We start from the raw sequence: 27,180 nt of genomic DNA, 5'->3' as shown, positions 1-27,180 counted from the left end.
GAGGCCAACTCTTCAGACTGGGATTGGACTGGACAGTGGAACATAAAGTGATACTCATGAGGAATGTGCCTCTTAGCTCAAGTAGATACAAGAGACTAAATGGGCAGCTTCTGTCCAGAGATGAGATGGGAAGGCAGAGACGATTAGGAGCTGGTTGAATGGACATAGGGAATCGGGTGGAAAGGAGGAGCATGCTGTCCCAGTAAGGGGAGAGTAGTAAGGGTCACATAACAATGTATGTATAAATTTTTGTATGGGAGACTAACTTGAAATGTAAACTTCATTTAAACTACAACAATTAAAAAAAAATCCATTGGAAATGGATCACTAATCTAAACACAAAAACCAAAATCTAGAAGAAAATATAAAATACCTTTGTAATCTGTGGTAGGCAAAGATTTCTTAGATAGGACACAAAAACTATGAACCAAAAAAGAAAAAAATGATCACTGCTCTTAATCAAAATTTAAAACTTCTGTTCATCAAAATACACTATTAAGAAAATGAAAACGCAAACCACATATTGGCTGAAAATATTCTCAGTATATCTGACAAAGGACTTTGGATGTATATGTAACCAGGATATATAAAGAACTCCTATAAATCAATAACAAGAGCAACAATCGAATTAAAAAATTGGCTTAAAACTTGGAAACTTCATAAATGGAGATACACAAATGGCCAAATTGCACATAGAAACGTGCTCATCATCATTAGTTATCCAGGCAAATGTAAATTAAAATGTAAATTTAAGGGGTACTGAATTTCCGCTTGGGGTAATGAAACACTACTTGTGTAAATAATGAGATGATTGTACAACATGTTGAATGTAATTAATATCACCAAATTGTACACTTAAAAATGGTTAAAATGGCAAATTTTTAAATATATTTTACCACAGTAAATTTGTTTAAAAAATAAGACACCATTACACACACTAAACCCGCTGCCATCAAGTCAATTCTGACTCAAAGGGATGCTATAGGACAGAGTAGAACTGTCCCATAGGGTTTTCAAGGATCAGCTGGTGAATTGGAACTGCCGACTTTCTGGTTAGCAGCCGAGGTCTTAACCACTACGCCACCAGGACTCCTACACACCCACTAGAACACCTAAAATTGAGAAGACTGATCAAACTAAGTGCTGGTGAAGACTGGAGTAACTGGAACTCTTACACATTACTGGCAGCAGTATAAAATAATGTAATCACTTAGAAAACAATTTGGCATTCAATTTGGAAAACAATTACACATACCATATGGCCCAGCCATTCCTCTCTCAGAGGAATTAAAACATATATCCACAGAAACACTTGTTCCACCAACAGGTTAATGGATAAACAAATTATGGTATATTCATACAATGAAAAACTATTCTGCAGGAAAAATGAATGAACTACTGATACACACAACAAAGATAAATTTCAAAACATGCTGAATGAAAGATGCCACGTATCAAAGTGTACACAATGTGTGATTTCATTTAGTATGAAGTTCTACAGCAGGGAGCAATGACAAAAATTAGATCAATGACTGCCTTTGGATGGACTGACTGCAAACGGGTGCAAAGGAAACTCTTGGATGCTAGGAATTTTCTTTTTTATTATGGTGGTGGTTACAAAAATGTTTACATGCATTAAAACTCATCATATTTTACACTTAAAATCTGTGCATTTTATAGCCTGTAAATTTCATCTCAATAAAGTTGATTTAAAAAAAAATTACGATTTCTCAGAAAAGTTTTCTGAATATAATTTGTATCATCAAAAGTAATGTTCAGTTTTTGCCTTCACCCTTTCAACACTTTACTGCAGTAAAATTTTAACAACATGTTACTCAGGAATCTTAGCTACTTAGAGATTAAATATCATCCCTTAAACACTGCTCTTGGATAAAAGGAACTCAAGTAATTTATTTCCCTAAAATAAAAGCATTACACTACAAATCAAAATCTAAAAGAATGTTCCCAGAATATACAGAGACTGCTGACCTTTTGTATATTTGTTTTTCTATTAATATACTGTTCCAAAATCAGCTCATAAATTGCCACTATCTACATAATCACTGAGAAACAAGAGGATGGAAATATTTCAGAAAGAGAACTACTTCTGTGAGAAATTTCTTAGGGATTTTATTACTTGCTTTTTTCATTTCCAACTAGAATGCCATTCATTTATTCCTTCATTTATTTATCCACTTAGGATAGAACTCTACCATTGTTCCTTCCTAATAAAGCAGAAGATTATATCTCTGTAACAGTTAAACGCAAAACAGTCACATAATGCCATAAAGAATTAATGCCTTTCTCTTCATATTTTATTTAGGAACTCCACAGTATATCTAATTCAAAGTACAAAGGTCAGGGCAAGTGTTTAGCAAGTACAGAGTTCTCCTAGGAAACTACTTAAAAAAAAAAGTGGTACCTAAGCATGGCAATGTTTCATTTAGTAACTAGTAAAGCATTAACAATTTTTTGAGCTTCTACTATGTACTAAGTACTACATCAGGCATTTTTAAAAATATATCCTCTTATTTATTCCTTACAACTATCTAGAGAAGTAGGTTTTGTTTTCCTCATTTTATAGGTTAGAAAAGGGAGTTCAAAGGTTATATAATTTTCCAAGGTCACACAGCTAGTAAATGATAGTGTTGGGATTAAAATACAAGGACGTGTGAAATCAATATGTGCTCTTTCTACTAGACAGACTTTGGTGAGTTAGTGTAAATAAAACGGAGTTTTAATGGTCAAAAAGAGGCATATGGGAGTTTAGTCAAGATCGATCAACTCAAGACCATAAAAAATTTAATACGCTAAATAGCCACATTCCATACAGCCATTTTGCTGCCAAAGGCCATAAAATGAAAGATTTCCACACACCCCAAAAGAATATTAATTAAATCTATGCCTTAGTCAGTTGCATGGTTAATACCAGTTTGGTAAACTGAAACATCACAGTATGGTCTATCTCCCCATTTGTACAATATGCATTAACACAACACTAATGTATTAAGTACTGCATGAGTACTGGGGCCAAATTACATAAGACTCTCATCCTTGTTTTGTCACGACTTGAATAAGCCACCCTATGTCTGCATATCAGCTGCCTCCTCTATAAAATGAAAATAATAACAGTATCTACCTTATAAGGATGTTATGAAAAGTAAATAACCTAATACACATCAAGGGCCTAGAACAATGCCTAGCACATATCCATGCTCAGTAAATATTAATTTTTTATAACCTACTATCGCCAGAATCAGGGAATTCCCACAAAATAACAAAGTTTTATGCTATGCACAAACATATTTAAATACTTCATGATTCCTACTGTTGCCTAATTTCAGTTTTATTCTTCTCCCCTTAAATCCGTTCAAATTTACTATCCGTGTGACTTTGAACAGGTTGCTTCACCTGTCTGAACTGTTCTTAATCTATAAAATGAAAATAATACTTCCCACCTCATTGAGTTATTGAGAGCACTTAATGAGACAATGCATATAAAGCACTCAACAATGCCTAGTATTTAATGAATACTCAAAGCATGTTGGCTACCATTATTAAGATATAGGTTGTTTCATCAAGTTGGTCGTGGTCCAATATGAGAAAATAAATAAAATAACTACAAATTCATTGATTTTGCACTCAAATCTTTGTCCACTCATCCTCTCTGCCACTGTTTAAGATAAACAGTCTTTCTTTTGGACTGTGACATAGTTCCCTACTGATCTCTGTAGCTTCAATTTCTCTCACCTACACACAGCCACAAATGGGATTTGTTACATTTAAATCTAATTATGTTTCTCTCTCATGCTCAAACCAGGGCTTTAAACCTTTCATTCCAGTTCGAACCCCTTCTGCGAACTTGCATTTCTAACAAGTTCCCAGGCAATGTTAATGCTGCTAGTTAGAGACCAATTCTGAGAACCACTAGTAAGCAGTTGTTCTCAAAATTTATTGTACGTAAGAATCACCTGGGGATCTTCTTAAAATTTAGATTCTGATTCAGTATATTTGGGGTGGAAATGAAAATTCTCAGCAGGGGACTGAACCAGAATGAACAGGTTCGAAGCCCTGGCTCAAAGACCTTTGATGGCTCCCCATTACCACAGGATGAAGTCTAAACATTTAAAACTTTGCTGTCCAATAAGGCAGCCATCGCCTACATTTGATTATTTAAATTTAAATTACATTAAACCACAGTAGGCTTTTAACTTCTCATAACATTCACTTCCTTTTTGGAAGGCTTTAGAGGTAATGAAATTAAGAGATCCATGCAATTTCACCTAGTTCTTAACGAGTAGAGATACAGGTAAAACAAAAAGGGGGGGAACACCATCTTTCCCCGATGCAATGGTATTTGGGTTATAGTATTTCTTCAAGTTTTAAATATAAACTTTTATACACATATACATACTTCAACCATATAATGGGCAGCCTCCAACTTACATTATGAACTGCATTTTAAAAGTTCATTTGTCAGTTATATTCATAATATATTTAACAATTTTAGTAGATGTATTTCCCCCATTAAAACAATATTATGTATAGTGATTAGTCTTTGAGAACCTAGCTACTTCAATAAACATATAGTAACTGCCAACTAGGTAACAACCAGGGCAGTGCAAGACTCTGTATATGAAGATAAATGAAATACAACCTTGTCCTTAAAATGTTCATAGTTCCACAGAAAAGAGAGGCATAAACAAACACAAACGAGCACCACAAGTATAAGAGTTGTGAAAAGTTAAGTTAATGCTGTCATGAGTGAGGGTAACTGAGTAGCTCCAAAGTGTTCACAGAATCATAAGCAGATTTTCTCAAAGGCGGGGCGGGGGGAGGAGAAAGAGGGGGAATTCCAGTAAGAGTGAAAACAGCAAGATATGTTCAAAGATGTACAATATTTGGTATTGTTCACAGTGTGAAAATGACAGGAAGCAGTGGGTCGGGTATGTGGGATTATAAGACTGGAGAAGTCAGCATTTCCTAAGCAAGTATCCTACTCAACACCATTCACTTGGATAATAATAGATATGATCTAAAATTAAAAAAAAAAAAAAAAGATGTCTGGGCTTAATAAAGTTTGAGAAGCACTAGTTTAACAATGTTAAATGAAATTTTTAAAAATAGATTGTCTTTAAGATGAAATGTGCTTTGTGAATGGAATAGGACGGGATAGATATAATATGAAAATTTCCAAACATATATGACCACAAATCTTTTCTTCCCATCGTCATTTCATTAAATTCATTGGTCTTACCAAAGAACTAATTTTTCATTTTGTTGATCTTTTTCCATTATATGCTTATTATTTAATTTCTGCTCATAGAACTTTATGCACTTTATTAAAATTTCAAACACATAAAAGTAGAGAGAATGGTACAGTGAAACCTGCGAGAGCTAGAACTCAATGGGACTGCCTTGTTTATCCAGGTTTCACAAGGTTTCCGCCTTTGACAAGATGGAGTCATCACTTTTCCATCACTCTCTATTTAGTGGAAAATATTTGAGTATTCCTTCTGATAGGTTTCTACCTTATGCAGAATTCCAGCTTTCAAAGGTTTTAATGTATGATGACCCAGTTTCAACTGACTTATCTTCTTTTACTTATATCCCTAACCCCAACTGGATTACTCTGAAGCAAATCCAGATATCATAGCATTTCATCCATAAATATTTCAATATATACCCCTAAAAGATAAGTTCTCTCCTGAAAATGATCACAATATTACCAAACTTCAAACATATTCTTAATATCAAATATCAGTCAGTGATCAAATGTCCTTGATTGGCTCATAAATGTCTTTTTTTTTTTTTTAAATCAGATAAGGACCCAATTAAAGTCCATATATTGCAATCGGTTGACAATGTCTTTTAAAAAGTCTCTTTAAATCTATAGGTTTCCTCTACATCTCTTTTTTCCCCTCAATTTATCTGTTGAAGAAACTGGGTTGTTTCTGATATAGAATTTCCTGTTATGGATTTTGCTGACTGCATATCCTTGTATCATTTATCATGTTTCTCAGTCCTGTTTCCTATGAACTAGTAGTTAGACCTAGAGGTTTGATCAGATTCAGGTTCAAATTTTTGGCAAAAAAAAAACAAACAAACTTACATATGTAGTAGAAATACTACATACATGTTCTTCAGAATGTACATAATATCTGGTTATCTCTTTTTAGTGATGTTAGAAGCTACTGATCATCACTCCCTAGATCTAGTATTTCAGTATGAGTAATTTCTGCAATAAACTTTTCAATTTCCTTCAGTCTCCTTTCTTTGGGTTTATTCTTTTCTTATCTTCTTGAAATGGATGATGCATTAGTTATCTACTCCAGCACAAGAAATTACTCTAAAATTTAACAGCTTTAAACAATAAACATTTATCTCACATAGTTTTAGGGTCAGGAATCCATGAGTGGCTTAGGTGTATGTTACTGGCTCAGCATTTCTCATGAGGTTATAGTCAAGATGTCAACTGGGGCTGTAGTCATATCAAAGCTTGACTGGACTGCAGGATCCACTTCCAAGCTCACTCACATGGTAGCTGGCAAGAGACTTCAGTTTTCCACAATGTGGACCTTTTCACAGGGCTGCTCACAAAATAGCAGTTGGCTTCCCCCACAGCAAATGATCCAAGAGAAAAAGAGTACCAAGATAGAAGCTGCAGTGTCTCTAAACCTAATTTTGGAAATGATATACCATCACTTTGCCATATTTTTTGGCAACCCTGGTACAATGTGGGAGGATACTACACAAGTGTGAATACCAGGAGTTTGGGATCTTGAAGGGTGGCTACTACAATGACAAGTTCATTAATTTTCAGCCTTTTTTATTTTCTAATATGTGTATTTAAAGTCATAAATTTTGCAAAACAATACTGTAGCTGCCCTCCTCAAGTTTTACCATGTAGTGCCTTTTATTATTCAGTCCAAAATAATTTCTAATTTTCCTTTATTTGTCCTTTAATCCAAGGTTTATTTAAAAGTTTTTTCTTCACTTCCAAACATAAAGTTTTTTTTTTAAATCTATATTTTTGCTATTGATTTCTTCCTTAACTGTAGTCTAGCCAGAAAATATTCTCTATTATTTTAATCATTTGAAAGCCACTGTAAGATCTGTTACATCATCATTTTGGCAAATGTTTGGTGTGTGCCTTAAAGGAGTGCATATTGGGTATATGTTCTACATAAATTCATTACATTGTTTGTCAATCCTATTGTTTAACTTTCCTTTATCCTTATTTTTTGGGGGACAAGGGGGGTTTGTTTTCTCTATCAATTATTAAGAAAAGTGTGTTAAAAAAACTTACTATGTCTGTGATTTGTTCATTGTTTGTATTTTAGTCATGTTTGCTTTATTTCTGCTGATACTATATTATTAGGTGCATACCAATTTTAAATTGTTAAATCTTCCCAAGGAATTGAATTGTTCTCGTTTTGCTGGAAATAGCTTTATTTCATCCTTCTTGTTGAAAGATTATTTTCAATTGGATGGAAATTCTAGATTGGCAGGTCATTTCTTTAAAAATGTCAATCCACTACCCTTCGCCTTCCATCATTACTACTGAAAAATAAGGAATTTTTCTAACTACTGCACTTTTAAAGATAATCTTTTTTCTCTGGCAGCTTTTAATACTTTTCTCTTTCTCTTCACTTTCCTGCAAAACCACTATGATGTATCTAGGTATGAATTTTTTTAATTATCTTCCTTGAAATTAACTGGACTTCTCAGGTCTACAGATCGTTGTCTTCCATCAATCCTGAAAAGCTCTCACTTGTTATCTCTTCAAATATCACCTTTAATTTTTTCCTTTCCTTTTGAGATTCCAATTAAACGTGTGTTAAACCTTTTTCACTATCCTCCATATCTCCTTTTGTTTTTTTGTTTTTTTTTTTTTGCCTTAGAGAGATGTATAGGGCATGCTTTACTCTGCAAACTAATTACGTGTGATATGATACAAATTGGGTTAAAACAGTTTAAAGAAATATATTCAAACTATTACACAATACAGGAGAAACTATGTCAAACGGTTTACAATGGTTACCCCAAGAATATGAACTTGGAGTGCCAGGGTAAACATCCAGACTTTTACTGTATAACTCTGTATTGCTTAAATTATCACAATCAACATGTATAACCTTGCAAATAAAAAATAGAAAGGAAATACACAGAGAGCACTCTATTGTTAGCATGCTTTTACTCAGAAGATCACAAGGGGCAACTCTGTCTACTCTCAAAAGACTAAGACATAATTTATGTTATAAATTTAAAGCTGGAGGTTCACAGACATCAGATCTTTCTTCAAAAAATAAGGTCAGCCGGTGGCATTCAGGTGCTCAGCTGGGTACCCACAAATCTTTGTTTCCCTGGTCCCACATGCACAGGTGACTTGGTCACAAGAGTCTGATTGCTAGGCAGCAACTGTCAGCTAAGACAGGATGGTGTGGGCTCTACACCTGCTTCAGCAGAGGATGCTCTTGCTTCCATGAAAGGGCTGCCTTTGAGATGGACAGAGGCCAGTCTGATGTTGGGGTGCCCTTCACAGTTAGGGTTTCAGTGGGGCTGGCTGCTGGAGAGGATATGACTGCTGTATCCTCCATATCTCTTAGCCTTCCTTCTCATCTTTTCCATCTTTTTGACTTTCTAGGATAGATTCTAAAAGACTTCTTTTGACCTACTTTCCAATTCTCTAATTCTTCTTTCTTTGGCTATGTCTAATCTAATGTAACCCCATCCACTGTCTTTTAAATATCGTTTTTCCCCATTTCTAGACATTCTATTTATTTCTTTTTTAAAACTGTCAGGTCATTTTTTACATCGTATTTATTTGATTCTAAGATACACTTTTTTTTTTTTTACATTTTGACATCTTTGAAATCAAAATGCATCTTACAGTTGCTCTCAGAGAGGCAGATGTTATGAAGTATTTGTCATTGCATGTGCAAACCTGGTAATAGCTGTTCATATTGATGTCCCTTCACTAGATTTATGTGCATATTTGAGTTTAATTGCTGTTCAAAGTGTCTTCAAAAAAATTGTATTCCAGAAGCCTGTACATGAATGCTCATTGCAGCACTTTTCACAATAGCCAAAAGATGAAAACAACCGATATGTCCATCAACAGATGAATAGAGAAACAAAACGTAGTATGTACACAATGGAATACTACTCAGCCATGAAGTGAATTCAAGTTCTGATACATGCTATTACATTAATGAACTCTGAAAACATAATGCTGAGGGAAATAAGATGCAAAAGGACAAATTTTGTATGATCTCACTTATATGAAATAAGCAAATATACAAAAAACAAAGACTATTATAGTTATCAGGGATGGGAGGGAGGGAAAAAAGGAGGGGTTTTGCTTAGGGGCCACTGAGGTTATGTTAATGGTGGTGAAATGATTTGGAAAAGGATAGTGAGAATAGATGCACAACCTGAAGAATGTAATCAATGTCACTGAATTGTACGTGCAAAAATTGTTGAGAAGGCATGTTCTCTTATATATATTGTCACCATAATACATTTTTAAATTATACTATAATTCAGTACTGAAATGAAAAGTTATTATGTACACAAAAAGGCATGAAAACAAAGCAGCAGTACAGTATATAATTTGACATTAATGAAGCAAACATTCATTATTGTAGGAATGATTAAAATTCTGTTTTCTTGCAAAACAACAGTTACGTGCTTACTTATCATATGCCAAGCAAGGCAAATGAAGACAAGAGAAACTGCCAAATCCCTTGGAAAAGATGAAAGAATTTCCAAAGCAATGAGAACCTGCTATGGTCGATTCACACATCATGAATTAAGAAATTAAGCCACAGCTTAATTGTTAGCATTTTTTCTAACTTGTATATAAAATAAGTGTCACATTATACAGTGAATCCCGTTATTTTTAATAAAAGCTGGTGAGGGGATGAGGAAACAAGTGCCTAACCCTTGCCTAACTTCTGACACCTTCAAAGGGTTTTGTAAGGCACATCTTACAGTCATTAAATATAGTTCCCCACATCTTAACAGATTTTAAATTACCAGAATAAAATTGTCACAAAAATTATGTGTTCACAAAAGAAATCAAGATAGTTTTTCTCAACATCAAGGCCTCTGAGTATAAACAGAGAAAAAACAAGTTAACCAGGCTGAACACTTACATTCAGACACCACAAGGGATCAAACCTTGATCTACAAGCATTTTATCTTACATCTTTAACTACTGGAAATCAAGTTCAGCATCTGATTCCCAATATACCTACTTAAAATCTATAATAAGGATTCTAATAAAGAAGAATATTTTAAACTGTAACTACTAAATACTAATGATTAAGGCAAGTAACAACTCTGATTCTTTTCAATTATGCTAAGTCTTAATATCTTTTCCTGCAACTTAGGAATAGTCTAATTATGTTAACATGGACACACTAAACTATTCTTAGAAGTTGTACAATATATTCCGGTAGTGGTAAACATACAGTATTAAGAGCCTCATCAGTAGGTCTGGAAATAAAAATGAATAAAGAAATAAAATAGCTACTGCTATAAGTTACATTAATTCTATGATTTAAAGCAATTACAGGACTAAAGGAACACAATTACCACAGCCTCCACCAGACTGAGTCTAGCACAACTAGATGGTGCCCAGCTATCACCACTGACTGCTCTGAGAAGGATTCACAATACAGCGTCCCAGACAGAGCTGGAGAAAAAAATGTAGAACAAAATTCTAACTCACAAAAAAGATCAGGCTTACTGGCCCAACAGACTGGAGAAACCCTGATAGCACAGCCTCCAGATACCCTTTAAGCTCAGTAATGAAGTCGCTCCTGAGCTTCACCCTTCAGCCAAAGATTAGACAAGCCCATAAAACAAAATGAAACCAAAGGGGCACAACAGCCCAGGGGCAAGGACGAGAAGGCAGGAGAGGAAAGCTGGTAATACAGAACCCAAGTTCAAGACGGCAGAGTGTTGACATGTTGTGGGGTTGGTAACCAATGTCACAAAACAATACGTTGATTAATTGTTTAATGAGAAGCTAGTTTGTTCTGTAATCCTTCATCTAAAGTACATTAAAAAATTTTTTGTAAAACCTACAAAAAAATAAATAAAGTGATTACATATACATACCTCAGCCCTAAGGTCTGAAGCTAACCTAATGGGAAAACCTTTACTCTTTTTAAATAAAAAAAGTGAGGCACAAGACAAGTATGTCCCTTATTTCTACTACTATAGAACATCATGTTAGAGCTATTGAACAATATAATTAAGACAACAGAGAACAACTGGAGGCAGAAGGAGAGTCCCCACTTTCTAAGAGACTCTATGCAAGAAGCAGGCTGAAGATACTGCTCAGCCATCAGAAAGTACAGTCTTCAATGCCTCTTCAGATGTAATCAAGGAAAATTAAAAAAAAAAAAAAAAAGGGCCTCCATGAGTATAAAGCAAAGAGCAACAGAGAACAGTGGCTTGGGCAGCTACTCTGAAGGAGCAGAACCAGAATCAAACCATGGAACATTCCCTATCTTAGGGTAGGAGATCAGGCAACAACTGCCCAGAGGGTTTTCAGAATTGTTACAGACCAGTGCCTCCTATGTGCCTCCCGTTCTTCCCCTTTTTTAAGAGTCTTTATTCTGGCAATCCTATCTCAGTTTCACCACTGTAGGTTGGGTTTGTAGGGGACAAAGTGTCTTCTGATTCACAGGTCTCAGTATTAAAGGAAACCACAATTGGACTTGATATATAACGTAAGACCCTGGGTTTCAAGACTGATCTCATCAAGAAAAGGCAAATGTATAGACAACAAAGTTTATTAGTGGTTACCAGGGGTGAGAGAGAGGGGGAAAAGGGAGGTTAACGGTGATGGAAAAATTGCATTGATTAAGGGTACGGTCGCACAACCAACCATTGTAATTGCTGTCAAAAAGTCGTACACCTGTAAAAAGTTGAACTGGCAAAAGTTTTGAGATACGTATTTACAACAACAACCAAAAAAAAGAAGAGTAGCTGCTGAGGCTGCTTATGTACAACCGAACACCTCATGGGATCTAGCTCCTCAGTTTGGAGGTTTAGATCATGGTTTCATGGGACATCCCAGTTAATTGGCCTTATAACGTGTTCAGTGCTTCTGTTCTACCTCCTAGTTCATTGTGTAGCACCTGGGGTGTTAAAAGCTTGCAAGCGGCCATCCAAGGTACAATTGTTCTCTATTCACCTGGAGCAACAGGGCAAGAAGTAGTATCAAGAAGAGGAGGATATGAAATGTGTGGCTAATTGCCTCCATGAACAAACAACTACAACCTTTGCCATGAAACCAGAAGAACCGGATGGTACCCAGCTACCGTTACAGAACATTTTGATCAAAGATTTCACAGAAGAATCCTGATCAAAAGAGGGGAAACGCAGAACTGAACTTAAAATTCTCACAGACTGTAGACTTTTGAGAGCCATGGAGGGTGGATAAGCTCCTGAAACTACTGCCCTGAGATAATCTTTAAACCTTAAACCAAAAATATCCCCTGAAGGAACCCAAGGTCAAGAAGTGGAGAGTGTTGACATGTTGCAGGGTTGGCAACCAATGTCACAAAACAATATGTGTATTGTTTAATGAGAAGCTAATTTGCTCTGTAAACCTTCATCTAAAGCACAATTATACACACACACACACACACCCTGAAGTCAGCTTAAAACCAAACAGTAGTCTAGCTTAACTAGTAAAAAATGTCTGCCTTGAGCAGTATGCTCTTTTAAGAACTATCTACATGGGATCAAACTGACAACAAGAAGTGAGTTTATGTTAACGAGGGAGGAACAACTCAGAAAAAGGAGGGTGAGAATGGTTGCACAACTTCAAGAATGTAATCAATGCCACTAAACTGTACATGTAGAAACTGCTGACTTGGTGTACGTTTTGCTGCGTATATTTTCAGCAACAACCAAGTAAAGAAATTTAGAGGGGAAAAAAAAAAGAACTCATGTGACAACCAGAAGGAAATTAATAAGAATGCTGACACATTGCAAAAAATGTAATTAATGTCACTAAATAATTTGTGTAGAAATTATTAAATGGGAACCTAATTAGCTATGTAAACTCTCACCAAAAACACAATAAAATATTATTTAAAAAAAAAAATGATCTCATGATTGGATGGGACTTTTTGGGTTCTTGAGATGGACATGAAGTATGAAGTATATTTTGCATATGGGGGGATATGAATAATTGTGACCAAGAAGGCAGACTGGTAGATTGGATGGACTCTTGGTCTCAATTCCCTTGAAGTAAATTTGCCATGCTATTTTGCATTTTGCTACTGTGGGCCAGGTATATCTGCCCACCCCACTGATACACGGCATGGAGAAGTGACTTGGACACACAGTGAGCAGAGGACTTAAATATGCTTGTGCAGTTTGGTTTGGTCTCTGGTGGTCCTCTATAAGCGTATGTCCCAGATAGCCACTGTCCCTTGAATCTTGTCCCAGAATAAACATAAGTGAAGTATATCTGAACACAACCTGCAACCTGAAGCAGAACTACAACAGACCTGAAAGCCCATTATCATGATAATAAATCCACTGGCTTTCAAACTGGTATGTTATGCAGCATTATTGAGCCAACAGCGAGGTAATACAACAACCCACTAAGTGGGAGAAGATATTCCCAATACAAACATCCAACAAAGCCCTCATTCAAAAAACGTAATACAAATCAATGTGAAAAAGAAAAAAATCAAATATACACATCTATGCAAAAGACTTAAAGACACTTCACAGAAGAGGATATTCAAATAGTCAATAAAAATATGAGAGTGTCTAATTTCATTAGTGATCAGAGAAATGCAATCCAATACCACTACACACTCATCAGAAAAGCTAAAATGAAAGACAGGAAATTTCAAGTGTAGGTGAGAATGCAGCACAACTAGAACCCTCATACACTGCCAGTGAGAATTTTAACTGGTACAATCACTGTACTAAGTAGTAGTATCCACTAAATCTGAATATAGACAGAATCTATGATCCAATAATTTCACTCCTAAAAATATACCCAACAGAAAAGCAAATGTATACGTACACCAAAACACACGTAAAAGAATGCTCACAGCAGCGTTATTTCGAATAGCCAAAAACTGCAAACTACCCAAATGCCCACCAACTGTAGAATGAATAAATGAATTGTGATATATTCATATAATGAAATACTATATGGCAACAAAAAAATATAATCTATTGCTACATTTAACAACACAGATGAATGGCAGGTACAATTTTGAAGGAAAGACACCAGACACACACAAGAGTACACACTGTATGATTCCAGTTAATGGAAGTTCAAAACACAAAAAACTGATTTGTAGAGATGCAAATCCGAATAGTGATTACTTTTGTAGGCATGGGAATAACTAGAAGGAGGCACGAGAGGCTTCTGGGGTGCTGATGATCTTTTACACATTTATCTGACGAGTAGTTAACAAGGGTATCCTCACTTTGTAAAACTACACTGAGCCATTCACTGAAAATGTATGTCTTTTATTTTGTTGAGTGTAGGTATATTATACTTCCATTAAAAAGTTATCCAGAGAGAGAAACTTAGAACTATTAATCAAATAAGATTTGATTGAAACAAATCCAATTGTTAAAAAGAGACAAATAATGCAATTAGAAAATGGGCAAAGGATATGAACAGACACTTTACCAAAGAAGACATTCAAGCAGCTAACAGACACAGAGAAATGCTAGCCATCACTAACCATTAGAGAAATACAAATCAAAACTGCAATGAGGTATCACCTTACCCTGACATTACTAGCACTAATCAAAAAAACAGAAAATAGTAAATGCTGGAGAGGCTGCAGGGAGACTGGAAGTCTTATGCACTGCTAGTGGGAGTGCAAAATGGTAAACCCATTTTGGAAAACAATATGGCGCTTCCTTAAAAACCTACAAAAAGAAATACCATATGATCCAGCAATCCTACTCCTAGGAATATATCCTAGAGAAATAAGAGCTCTCACACAAATAGACATATGCACACCCATGTTCACTGCAGCTTTACTCACAATAGCAAAAAGACGGAAACAACCTAGGTGCCCATCAACAGATGAATGGATAAACAAACTATGGTACATACATTCAATGGAATACTATGCAACAATAAAGAACAATGATGAATATATGAAACATCTCACAATATGAGTGAATCTGGAGGGCATTACGCTGAGTGAAATAAGTCAATCACAAAAGGATAAATACTGTATGAGACCAGCACTATAAAAACTCATGTAAAAGTTTACACACAAAAAGAAACAATCTTTGATGGTTACGAGGGAGGGGAGAGGTGGGCAGGGTAAAACACTAACCAGACAGTAGGTAAGTGCTAACTTTGGTGAAGGGTGAGGCAGTACACAATACTGGGGAAGTCAACACAACTCGATCAAGGCAACGTCCTAAAAGTTTTGCAGACACATCAAAACTCCCTGAGGGACTGAGTTATTGGGCTGAGGGCTGGGGACCATGGTCTCAGGGGACATCTAGCTCAAGAGGTAATAACATAGTTTATAAAGAAAATGCTCTGTGTCTACTCTGGTGAGTAGCGTCTGGGGTCTTAAAAGTTTGTGAGTGGCCATCTAACGTACGTCTACTGGTTCCACCCCGTCTGCAGCAAGAGAGAATGAAGAAAACCAAAGACACAAGGGAAAGATTAATCCAAAGTACTGATGGACTGACCACAACTACCACAGCCTCCACTAAACTGAGTCCAGCACAACTAGTTGGCTACCACCATCGACTACTCTGACAAGAGATCACAATACAGGATCCCAGACAGTGATGGAGAAAATTGTTGAACAATATTCAAACTCACAAAAAAGACCAGACTTACTGGTCTGACAGAGACTGGAGAAATCTCGAGAGTATGACCCCTGGATACCCTTTTAACTCCGTACTAAAGTCACTCCTGAGGTTCACTCTTCAGCCAAAGATTAGACAGGCCCGTAAAACAAACAATAACACATGTAGTTTGACCACATGTATGACACTAAATGGGCACACCAGCCCAGAGGCAAGGATGAGAAGGCAGGAGGGGACAGGAAAGCTGGACAAATGGAAATGGGGAACCCAAGGTGGAGAAGAGGGCAGTGTTGACACGTTGCGAGGTTGGCAACCAATGTCACAAAACAATATGTGTATTAATTGTTTAATGAAAAACTAATTTGCTCCGTAAACTTTCACCTAAAGCACACTAAAAGGAAATTTATTATTAAAAAAGAGAGAGAATAGAAATTTAAACACAGATTGGATATTAAGGAATTCTTGTTTGTTTTCACTAAGAAAATGGTGTTGTAGCTAATAAAAGAAAAAATAGGTGTTTATCTCTTCATGATACATACTGAAATATCAGTGGATGAACTATGATGTCTGGAATGTTTTAAAATAATCCAGGGAGCTGGGGGCAGCAGGTTACAGATAAAATAAGATTGTCTGTACAATGATAACTATTAAAGCTGGTACTACTAGGTACTTTCTATACATTATCAAATTTATCCCCTGAACACTTTACAGACAAGGAAACCAAGGCTCTAGTCTCATTTGCCCAAAGTCTAACACATACTAAGCATAGTTTGAATTGCAAATACCTAAAAATAAAAATATCATCTTCAAGGTACAGAAGAACTGACAGTATCCAGGAAAGCAGATGGGAAAAAGGAAGCTATAAAAAAGAAAAAGCAGGAGCAGTACTTCAGATGTAATAAATGATCAAGAGTTGTGTTTTTGAAACTAAGGTTCAAGAATGCTGGAGGGTCATCAGAAATATTTCAAGAGTCTATAAGTTATGAGAACTTTTAAAGTTTGTGTTTTCATTTCTATTAATTTTTAAATTAATTTAAGCATATTTCTATACATGTTTACATTACTTTAAGCATAAGTACTATAACTAGTCCATTACCCAACGTCAGTTAGTTGTACTGTGGTGGCTTGCATTTTGCTATGATTTTGGAAGCTATGCCACTGGTATTTCAAAAACCCATGATGGAAAGTTTCAGTGAAGCTTCCAGACTAAGACAGACCAGGAAGAAAGGCCTGGCGATCTACTTCTGAAATTTAGCCAATGAAAATCCTACAGAATACTGTCTGATACAGTCCTGGAAGGTGAGCCCCCTAAGTAGGAAGGCACTCAAAATACACAGTGTCTGTAACAACAGACTCGAGCATACCAATGATCATGACGATGGCGCAAGACCGGACAACATTTCATTTTGTTGTACACAGGGTCACCATGAGTTAGATCAACCTGATAGACTGCAACTAACAACTACAACAACACTGTAACTAGTACTGTTATTCAACTTCAGTGGCCATGTTTGCATTGGCACCAAGTGATCATCAGTGACTATTCAACTTACAGTGCAGTATTTTTCAAATTACATTATCTCTGGAGTTACAGACAGGGTCTTGGGGATGACAATTTTCAGATGCTCTATAGAAGTACCACACAAAATATGGTACGCAGACCAGTAACGGTCCTTGACTAGGTAAGTACAAAAATCAAGAGTAAACATTTTGTGGTGGTGGTGGTTGTGTGCCATCAAGTCGATAGCAGATTGCCACATCTTTCTCACGTGAGAAAACATTTAAGAACTTTAATATCAGTTTGACAGTAATTTTGAGTCTGGTGAATTTGATTATTAAAAAGATAATAAAATGTAGTTCTGGGTTTTTAGCATCTTTTTCACTCTTTTAGAACTGCTTCTGCTGTAGCCACCAATGATTTCTTAACTGTCAAATTAATACATGCTTCATTAATACATGACTTTTATAATGAATTTGACATTCTGACCAACTACTCCCCTACTTTATGACATCCGTCTTCTTTCTGAGGCAAGTACTCACTCCTAGTTCTCCTTCCATTGAAACTCCTTAAAAGCTCTTCTGCCTCTATCTTCCTTTTAGGACTTGATGACTAACCCTCTTCTTTACCAGCTGCCATTGAGTAAATTCCAACTCACGGTGACCCCATGCATGTCAGATAAGAACTATACTCTATAGGGTTTTCAGTGGCTGATTTTTTGACAGTTATCACCAGGCCTTTCTTCTGAGGCACTTCTAGGTGGACTCAAACTTCCAATCTTTCGGTTAGCAGTCGAGCATGTTAACTACTTGCACCACCTAGAGACTCCTTTCTCTGCTTAGTCTCATATAACTCTTCAACAACGGCCAATATAATAGTTTTCAAATATTTATTTCCAGCTCAGATCTCCTTATAAACTTCAGACCCATATGTGGGACATCTTTACCTGTGCTGCAAATGTAGCATGTTAACTTGTACTAGTTAACTTGAAAACCTAGTTAAACTGTACTAGCTAACTTGGTGAATGGGATGACCAAGTACCAGTTTCCAAAACAAAAATATCTAAAAATTATTTTTGACTCTTCTTTTTCCCTCATACTCGATATCTACACATTAAGTGCTCTCACTTTTACTTCTAACAGGGAAATTTAGATACTCAACAAGAAAGAATAATAAGACCTTTTCATGCATCTTAACAACATTTTAGAATACTGCAAAAGTTCCTCAAGCCAAAGCACATAGGTAATAAATATTCATTTCCTAAGGGCTACCTCATGCCTATTGATATAAAATGTGTATTTCTTGATTTCACATCTAACTTCCTAAAATGAACATCTAATTGGTAACCACTATTATTTGGCTGAAAACCCTGATGATGTCATGGTTAAGAGTTTGGTTGCTAACCAAAAGGTCAGCAGTTCAAATCCACCAGCGCTCCTTGGAAACCCTATGGGGCGGTTCTACTCTGTGCTACGTGGTCGCTACGAGTTGGAACTGACTCGACGACAACAGTTTTTCGGGTTTGTTATCGGGCTGCTAATGATTTTGCTTTGTCTTTCCTTAGAGGCAAAGAACATTATCTTCCTTACATACAAAGTCATTATTAATCCACAGAAAATCAGAAGAGCCATTTCCACACTTTGCACATGCCACGGACTTTTTAATACGGGTTAAATAAGTAATAAGGGCTGATCTGTATTGGTCCATCTTACTAATGCTTCCTTAGGATTATAACCAATATGTTTATAACAAACTGATAATTTTCTCATTAGAAGAATATTTGTTCATTCGATCTTTTCCAAATCTAGTTATTAAAAAAAAGTACTTGATTTTCTTCTGAATAAAACCGCTAAATTCTATTTTCCTTATAAAGCAAAACTTTCACTCTGAAAAGGAAGTTTACTCTGAGCTCACTGCAAAGCTATCTATTTTAGTCATATCCCAGATTTAGCAGGATGAAGGACAACAGCAGGAAATGGAGCATCACCAAGGACCAAAACAAATTTGATTTTAGAGTTTAAACAAACAAAAAAAATTCAAATCATTATTCAGGATAATTAAGCACTATACTTCAAAGCAAAAAATAAATAAAATTTATTCTAAGTCTTTATTTAAATTAAAAATTATTTAAGACATTCATGAGCAGAAGCTTCATTACTAACGATAAGAGCATATTGCCCTCTATTATTATACAACATACAAATAAAAGTAATCTTGATATCAGTACATATAGTTATATTTACAGAAACTAGTAAAGACTACACTTTTATATTTCTTACTCTAAAGGTGCTTTTAAAGGCAATCAATTCTTTTTCTCTCAACAACTTTACAGTACATGTAAAATAATTATTTTTTTCCATTTGACAGATGAGAAAACTGAGATATAAAGAAACTAGGTAACCTGCTTTCAGATCCTTAAGATCAGAAGCAAAATTGGGACTATCTTAGCTCTAACTCTGCGTCTTCCCAGTATTATCCAGTATAAACTGAATCTCCCAAAAAAAAAAAAAAAAAAGCTAGTAACAAAATGAACCATGAATTTCAACTCACATTTCCACATTTCAATGTGCCATGCTTTTGAGCCACTTTGTATCTTTTTACTCAGTTAATACATTTGATACTTTCCACTAGACAGAACAAAAGTAGCTTGATCTTATCAAAGAATTTGAGAGGCTCAGTTTCTCTCTTCAACATATTCTGGTGGTCAACTGTGCACTTCCAAAAGGTAAATGTCCAACAGAAATATAAGCTCATGCCTGCCCAAGGGCAGCAGTTGAGACAGGGACATCATAATACAGGTATGTCTTATTCTATGCAATATATGAATTCCAAAAAGTTGTATGATAATAGAGGCACCAAAATTGTTCTCAGCATTGTCGTTCTCACCTGAAGTACATTATTAAGTAAAAAAATAATGTCAAAAGATACAAGGAATAATATGGTATCTAGTACAGGTAATATAAACTAAAATCTTTAGACATGAAAAAATAAATCAGTGTGCCTTCTTCTATACTTAAGAAAAGTACAATCTGACAAGAAGTAGTTAACTACTGAACTAAAAACCAGATATAAGATTAAGCCCATCTGAATTAATGTTTAACTGATAAGAGCTATATGAAATGCGCTGTTAATGAAACTTCTGACTCTGGGTAGGGATGACCATTCGTTGGTGAGAAAAGTTCAGACTATATTATTTCAATTACACATCGGTAAAAAGACCTTTGGAGAGAGTAAACACTGGGTGATTAGAAATCATCCTGCCTGTGTTATGTAATAATAACTACATGAGGTTAACAAATAACCCCTAATGTTATTTGTTAACAATAACATCCTATTTTTAACAATGCAATTAACTCCTGTTCCTAGAAGGAGAAAGGGAAAAGTTAGGACTGACAAGTTTGGTAACAAAACAAATTGCTAATTTTTTTTTTTTTTACCCAAATTCCTTTCTAATATTGAGTTTAATATGTGGAGACCTATCTGCTAAAAACTGAAACCAGTAATTTATATTAATTCTACTAAAAGGACTTTAATCACTAGTATTTAGGCTTGCAATTGAACCCAGAACAGGCTGCTGTTATTGTTGGAGGCCATCGAGTCTATTTCAACTCACAGCGACTCCACGTGACAGAGCAGAACTGCCCCATAGGGTTTTCTTGGCTGTAATATTTAAGGAAGCAGATCACCAGGTCTTTCTCCCATGGAGGCAGTGGATGAGCAAAAACCACCAATCTTTCTGTTAGCAGCTGAGTGCTTAACCATTGCACCATCAGGGCTCCTTAAATTAATAGGTAGAAGACCTTATATATATTAGTATTCCTTTGACCAAGCACAATTACCTAAAGGATGTTTCTGACGTAGTCCTATTTAAATACCCACTAAACTTTTATAATGCTCAACGGCAACTTTTAAAACATCACATTACATAGACACATCCTAATTGTACCTTAATATTGACCTATTGCTAATACACTGTGGTATATTTGTGCCAAGGGTAGCACTGTGACAAATATGGAGGATGTTTTAACTTTACTGCCCTGAAGCAGACTTTCCTAAATCTTCAGTCATCCTCTTCAGTCTGGTATGTATAGTGTTCAGTATAGACAGCATACCAACGAGGAAGCAAAATGGTAGACACTGCTTAAATTTTAATTATTAAAGATGAACTCGATACTGAAGAAAAAAAATCGGTCACCCTGGCAGGATGTTAACAAATCAAGTCATTATTCTGAAAACTGATATACAGAAAGAACCAAACATTTATTCTGCCTGCCTTTTCCTTAAGGAACTGTCATCAAATAATTGAGGAGGGAAATTTCTTTATGTAAGTGTTCTACTAAAAAAAATAATGAAAATTGATAGAGTTAGAATATGACTGTTTTGCAAATCCCTAATGAAGTAACGCATACAGGCAAAAATTACTGATGATCATTACATCCAAGATTATTCTAAACCTTCCAAAAATTGAACCTGAATCAGATCAAGCCTCTAGGTCATTTGATATTTCAGAACAAGTCTGTAGTTCCTCTCTGTACAGAGGAACAATCAAATAAAACCAAGGGAATTCAATCAGCAAAATTGACAGTGAAAAACTCTAAGATCAAACACCTGGTTTCTTCAACAACTAAATGGCAAGAAGTAATACTTTGTTTAAATAGAGTCAAACAAACTAGTAACTGTGGAGGGGCGGGGAGAACATTTATGAATGTTCAGGAAGGTATCTGATGATTTAAGGAATTATTGCACTGTGATTATGTTTTTAAAAGGAGTCATTATTTTACAGAAATATTTTTAAGTATTTATGGATAAAATCATGTTGTCTGGGATCTGCTTTTAAAAAAATAAGCAGTAGATAGAGGGGAAATGGAGGGTTATATATGAAGCAAGACTGGACATGAGTTGATAAGTGGTGAAATTGGGTGACAGATAAGAGTTCACTATAATATCCTGTCTACTTCGTGAATGTTTGAAATTTTCCATAATAACTTTAAAAAATATAAAGATGAACTGAAAATTCTATAAAACAATCCACAGAATAAGGACAAAAAAACTTCTCTCTCAGAGGTCAAAACAAACAAAAATCTTAATGGTCTAACTAGGCTAGCATTCATCAACACATGCACACTTACATACACACACACACACACACAATTACTTAACAAACGAGAAAACTGAAACTCAAAAAGGTAAGTCTTGCTCAAGGTACAGAACAAAATAGCAGCAGAGCCAAAACTAGTCTCTACAATTATAAGCCCAGAAAGAGGTCTAAGAAGCCCTTGGAGCTAAGTTGTACAGAACATTTTAAAAAGAAGATCTAAACAGTTCTGAACTAGTCTGAAAGCCTATCAAAAGTGTTAAAAAAAAAAAAAAAAAAAGGGAGGGGGTCTTAAAAGTTAGTCAGAAAAGAGGTGGTTTGAGGGGCTAAAAGCTAGAGTGAGAACAGTAAGGCTAGAGAGAAAGTCTAGAGAACAACTGGTGTTTATTTGATAATAAGCCTATCTATGGAGCAGAAGTGTTAAATCTATCGTATATAGTTGGTAGCTACTTGATTTAAAGTGTCTGCAGAAAAGAAAGTTGTTGTCCAGCTTAAAAGTAGTTTACCAATGCACTGGTGAAACACACAATCATGATTTTAAATAACTATTTTTTAAAAATAATTGTACACAAATTTTAAATCTTAAGTGTACACATGATTTAAATCTTAACCATAAAAATGGGATTTATCTTCCCGTTCAAGAGAAAGTCCTCAAAATGTAACCATGAAGGTGAGTAGCGTCTGGGATCTTAAAAGCTTGTGAGCTGCTATCTAAGATACTCCACTGGTCTCACCCCATACGAGCAAGGGAGAATGAAGAAAACCAAAGACACAAGCGAAAGATTAGTCCAAAGGACTAATGGACCACAGCTACCACAGCCTCCACCAGATTGAGTCCAGCACAACTAGATGGTGCTCAGCTACAACCACTGACTGCTCTGACAAGGATCAGAATAGAGGGTCCTGGACAGAGCTGGAGAAAAAGGTAGAAACAAAATTCTAACTCACAAAAAAGACCAGACTTACTGGCCTGGAGAGACTGGAGAAACCCCGAGAGTATGGCCCCTGGACACCCTTTCAGCTCAGTAATGAACTCGTTCCTGAGGTCCACCCGTCAGCCAAAGATTAGACAGGCCTATAAAGCAAAACGAGACTAAAGGGGCACACCAGCCCAGGGGCAAGGACTACAAGGCAGGAGGGGACAGGAAAGCTGGTGATTGGGAAACCAAGGTTGAGAGGGGGAAAGTGTTGACACGTTGGGGGGTTGGTAATCAATGTCACAAAACAATGTGTGCTAATTATTTAATGAGAAGCTAGTTTGTTCTGTAAACCTTCATGTAAAGTAGGATAAAAAAAAAATTTAAGCATGAAGGGCCTTCATTATTGAGAATAGACATTTTCAAAAGAGTAAAGGTTCAAATTTATACTTAAAGTTGTTAAGAAGAATAAAATTCAGTACATGCCAATGAACTATACTATCTCTTCAATAAGCACTGTGTCACTTAAACATGAACTTGATCTAGAAATAACATAACTAATAAGACAATGTAACCTCATTTACCTTTTGTCATTCTGAAAATAGTAAAACCTAGTAAGTTTGATGTATTTGGAAATGAATCATTTTCAAACTACTGACCATTCATGCTAACAATGCATTTTAATTTTTGGCTAATGTGTTAGTGACTACTTTCAAAAAGGTCTGGTGAATTGGACTCCTTTTTTATTGGAAGAGTGGTCTATTTTTTAAAAAGACATTTCTGGCATTAAATTGGACAAAACTAGAAGCTATTTTAAAAATCCATATCAAACATTTCAAAGTAACAGTACATGTCCATTAGTAATTATAATAAATATCACCCAAGGAAGTTGAAGAAAATACCAGTGTGATCTCTAAAATTTAATATTACAGATAACTGAGACCACTGTAAAAATAACCTAAGAAGAATAGCTCATTCTTTAACGAGCTGGAAGTATAAAAGGAGCCTGAAGACATAACACAGAAATGGAGGCTGTGACATGAGAACTTCACACCCACATCTAAATTAACTTCAGTAATAGACTACAGGTGTTTCTGTGACCCTTGCCAGTATCCTCAAAGTTGTAATGTAGCTCCTCACTAGAAAAGCATGTCTGTAAGTAGTACCCTTCTCCTCCAATAATCTAAAATCAAAGTATTAATGTAAAAATTCATACACAGACAAGGAGAGAAAAGGGAAAAATTTTTGAACGACAAAAACAAAAATAATGAGTCATATTGGATAAAAACATAAATTTGAGTCAGGCAGTACCATTCTAGGCTCAGCTCTGCCGTTCACTAGCCATTTAACCCACGCATCAGTTTTCTCACCAGTAAAATGGGGCTAATAACAATGACCACCTCACGGTGTTGTTGTTAGGATCAAATGAGACAATGCTCATAAAGTGCTAACACAGTGGCAGGCACATAGTAAGTACCTTGATGAATGACCTTTTTATACAATAAATAAACTTTTTATACATTTAAAGGGGTTAATTATGAAAAAAATGATTAATGCTCTTCTCATAAAAAGTCTCTTACCTACTACCACTTGTGGGAGAAAAAGAAAAGCACAAAGAAAGATATTTTATTTTTCTGTTAAGGTCATAACTTTACTTATATAATTCTGGGATCACTGAACACAACCATCAAACAAAAACCACACCCTATAGTTTTTCATAGAAGGCCCATACTGTGTATATGTTCAAACCCAAAAAAGTGGAAAACAGAAAATCAGTTACATGTTTTTAAAACTCGGGTTATTACTATGAATAAGTACACTGTTAACTGTTAAATAGAGCAATAAGGCCAGTCACAAATTTTATAACAAAGTATTTTAAAGTTTAGAAATAAAAAGGAAAGCAGTTACCTTTGTACAATAAAGCATCCAAAGTTCAAAGAGCCTCTCTCTGGATGCCATTCTGGCTTTCGCTCTGCCACTTTTTTTCCTCAAAAAAAATTATGTTCAAGACCACGGCATGTTCATTTTATTTTCCACGTTTTTCAGCCGTTACAGTAAAGCTCAAAGCAGGAGGGAAAAAAAAAAAGAAGGGAAACAAATGGACTGTCTTCTGGTCAATAAGAGTTTCAGCAGTTACTCCAACGTATGTTCAAGAAGTGGTACTTGGGCAATTAAATAAATCTGTGAAGAGAAAAGTACCCAAAGGTTTGTTAGAAAAAGGGGCCATATTAAAAAATTTAGACTAATCACAAAGTAGAAACGATTTATATGCTTCACTTCCCACAAACTGGCTAAATGTTTACACTGATTAGATTTCATAGAACCTTGTATTTCAGGGAGAAAAATCACAGCTAACACGAATATTTCACATCAATACAGAGAACACTCTGAAGCAGACTCATAAAAATGCATACTCATAACCAAAAATGCGTCCAGTGATAACAGCAATAATCACAGTTAAGTCTATTTTCTACAGACATAAAGAAAGACATATTTTCTACAGACATATTCCAAAGACATAAAACCTCCTAGCATTTTCTAGTCTTCTGCTTAAAAGTTGTTGAGAATGTTTGTTGTGTGGCAGGGCGGCGGGGAAGGGGTGAGGAATTCCTGGTTTGTTTAACAATCCTCTAAGAGTGAAAGTCTACCTACCCACCTGGCCTCTCTATCTCTCTATCCAGGAAGAAGAAAAGAGCACGCACACCCGGGAAAGGGAAACACATCCCGGGAAAGCCTGTGAGTGTTTTCGGGGATCTTTAAATTTCCTCCTCGCATCTCAGACAACAGAATTGGAGGCCAATTTAAGGTCTGCCAAGCTACCAAGAGAAGATATAGAAATGGGGCAACGCGAGCTCGGCGTCTCTGGACCCGCGACATCCATGCCCGCCCGACAGCACTGGGACACACCCGGGACAGCCTCGCCCCCTCACAGCCGCCGCTACTCTACAGTCCACACCAACACCAAGCACCCAGGGCCCTCCCGTTTCTCGCCCCGCGGTTCCCTATCCCCTCCGACCCGCTTCCCCTCACCGCGCTCACTTTAGGGGCCGCGCCGCCACCATTCGGCAGCCATCTAACTTGCTTCCCTCGTCCCCCTCCCAAGCCTAAGCCCCGTGTCACCCCACAGGCAGGCAGGACGCCGGGAGAGGGAGAGAGTGCGGCGACAGCGCAAGACGGGGAGCGAGGGGCGGGGCTGCCCCCTGGCCTAAACATTCCGGCCGCTAAGGCTTTATCCAGCCTCGGGGGCGGCCGCTGTTCATTGGTCGTGCGGGCCGGGAGGGGCGAGTGTGTCCTGAAGCCACGCCCAGCATACCTGCGCAGCCGCAGTCCACAAGGCTCCTGCAGCCTTTCCCTCGGCTGGCACCAGGCCAGGCGATCTGGTCAGAGTTTTTCCCGATTCGGGGAGGGGGAGAGAGAACGAGAGAGAACGGACGCGCTGACGTAGAGCCCCGCCCCTATTGGGGTGGGCTGAAGGAGGGCTCCGCTGATGGCGTCATTTCCGCGAATCATCCGAGGGCGAGCAGTGGTTTTAACTACAGGGCATTGGTTTGATTTCTTGCTGTGGAAGGAGGGTTGGTCTCTTGAGTATACAGTGATGTAAAAATAGATAAACACCTCGCCCAAAAATTCATTTTCTTAATCGTGTTTGTGCCTCGTATTTCCATCGCCGTCGCTGAGTGTTATCTCCAAAGGGCTTAACACTAATAACAAACACACACACACACTCCAAACCCATTGCCATCGAGGCGATTCCGACTCGTAGCGACCCACACACACACACACACACACACACACACACACACACACACACACACACACACACA

At 36.5% G+C, this 27,180-nt stretch overlaps 1 protein-coding gene across 4 annotated transcripts in view; it reads right to left on the bottom strand.

Annotated features, from left to right (window-relative positions):
* The window catches only part of NBEAL1 (neurobeachin like 1), a 189,735-nt gene extending 162,855 nt beyond the window's left edge, over nt 1-26,880 (bottom strand). For 3 of the 4 annotated variants that reach the window (XM_004378242.2, XM_023733009.1, XM_023733007.1), the window contains exons 1-2: nt 26,670-26,880; nt 25,265-25,537 (exon numbers count right to left, since the gene is read on the bottom strand). In XM_004378242.2, coding sequence (XP_004378299.2) covers nt 25,265-25,315 — 51 coding nt within the window. In that variant the 5' untranslated portion in view covers nt 25,316-25,537; nt 26,670-26,880. Of the gene's footprint in view, nt 1-25,264; nt 25,538-26,395; nt 26,528-26,669 lie in introns of those variants that run through there. The other variant, XM_023733008.1, reaches the window with a different exon arrangement.
* Between the last annotated feature and the right edge of the window lie 300 nt (nt 26,881-27,180).

This window comes from Trichechus manatus, unplaced genomic scaffold (assembly GCF_000243295.1).
Source record: "Trichechus manatus latirostris isolate Lorelei unplaced genomic scaffold, TriManLat1.0 scaffold00056, whole genome shotgun sequence".
Classification (NCBI taxonomy): Eukaryota; Metazoa; Chordata; class Mammalia; order Sirenia; family Trichechidae; genus Trichechus; species Trichechus manatus.
The sequence above is the reverse complement of the archived record's forward strand: the minus strand, read 5'-3'. Positions and strand labels throughout refer to the sequence as shown.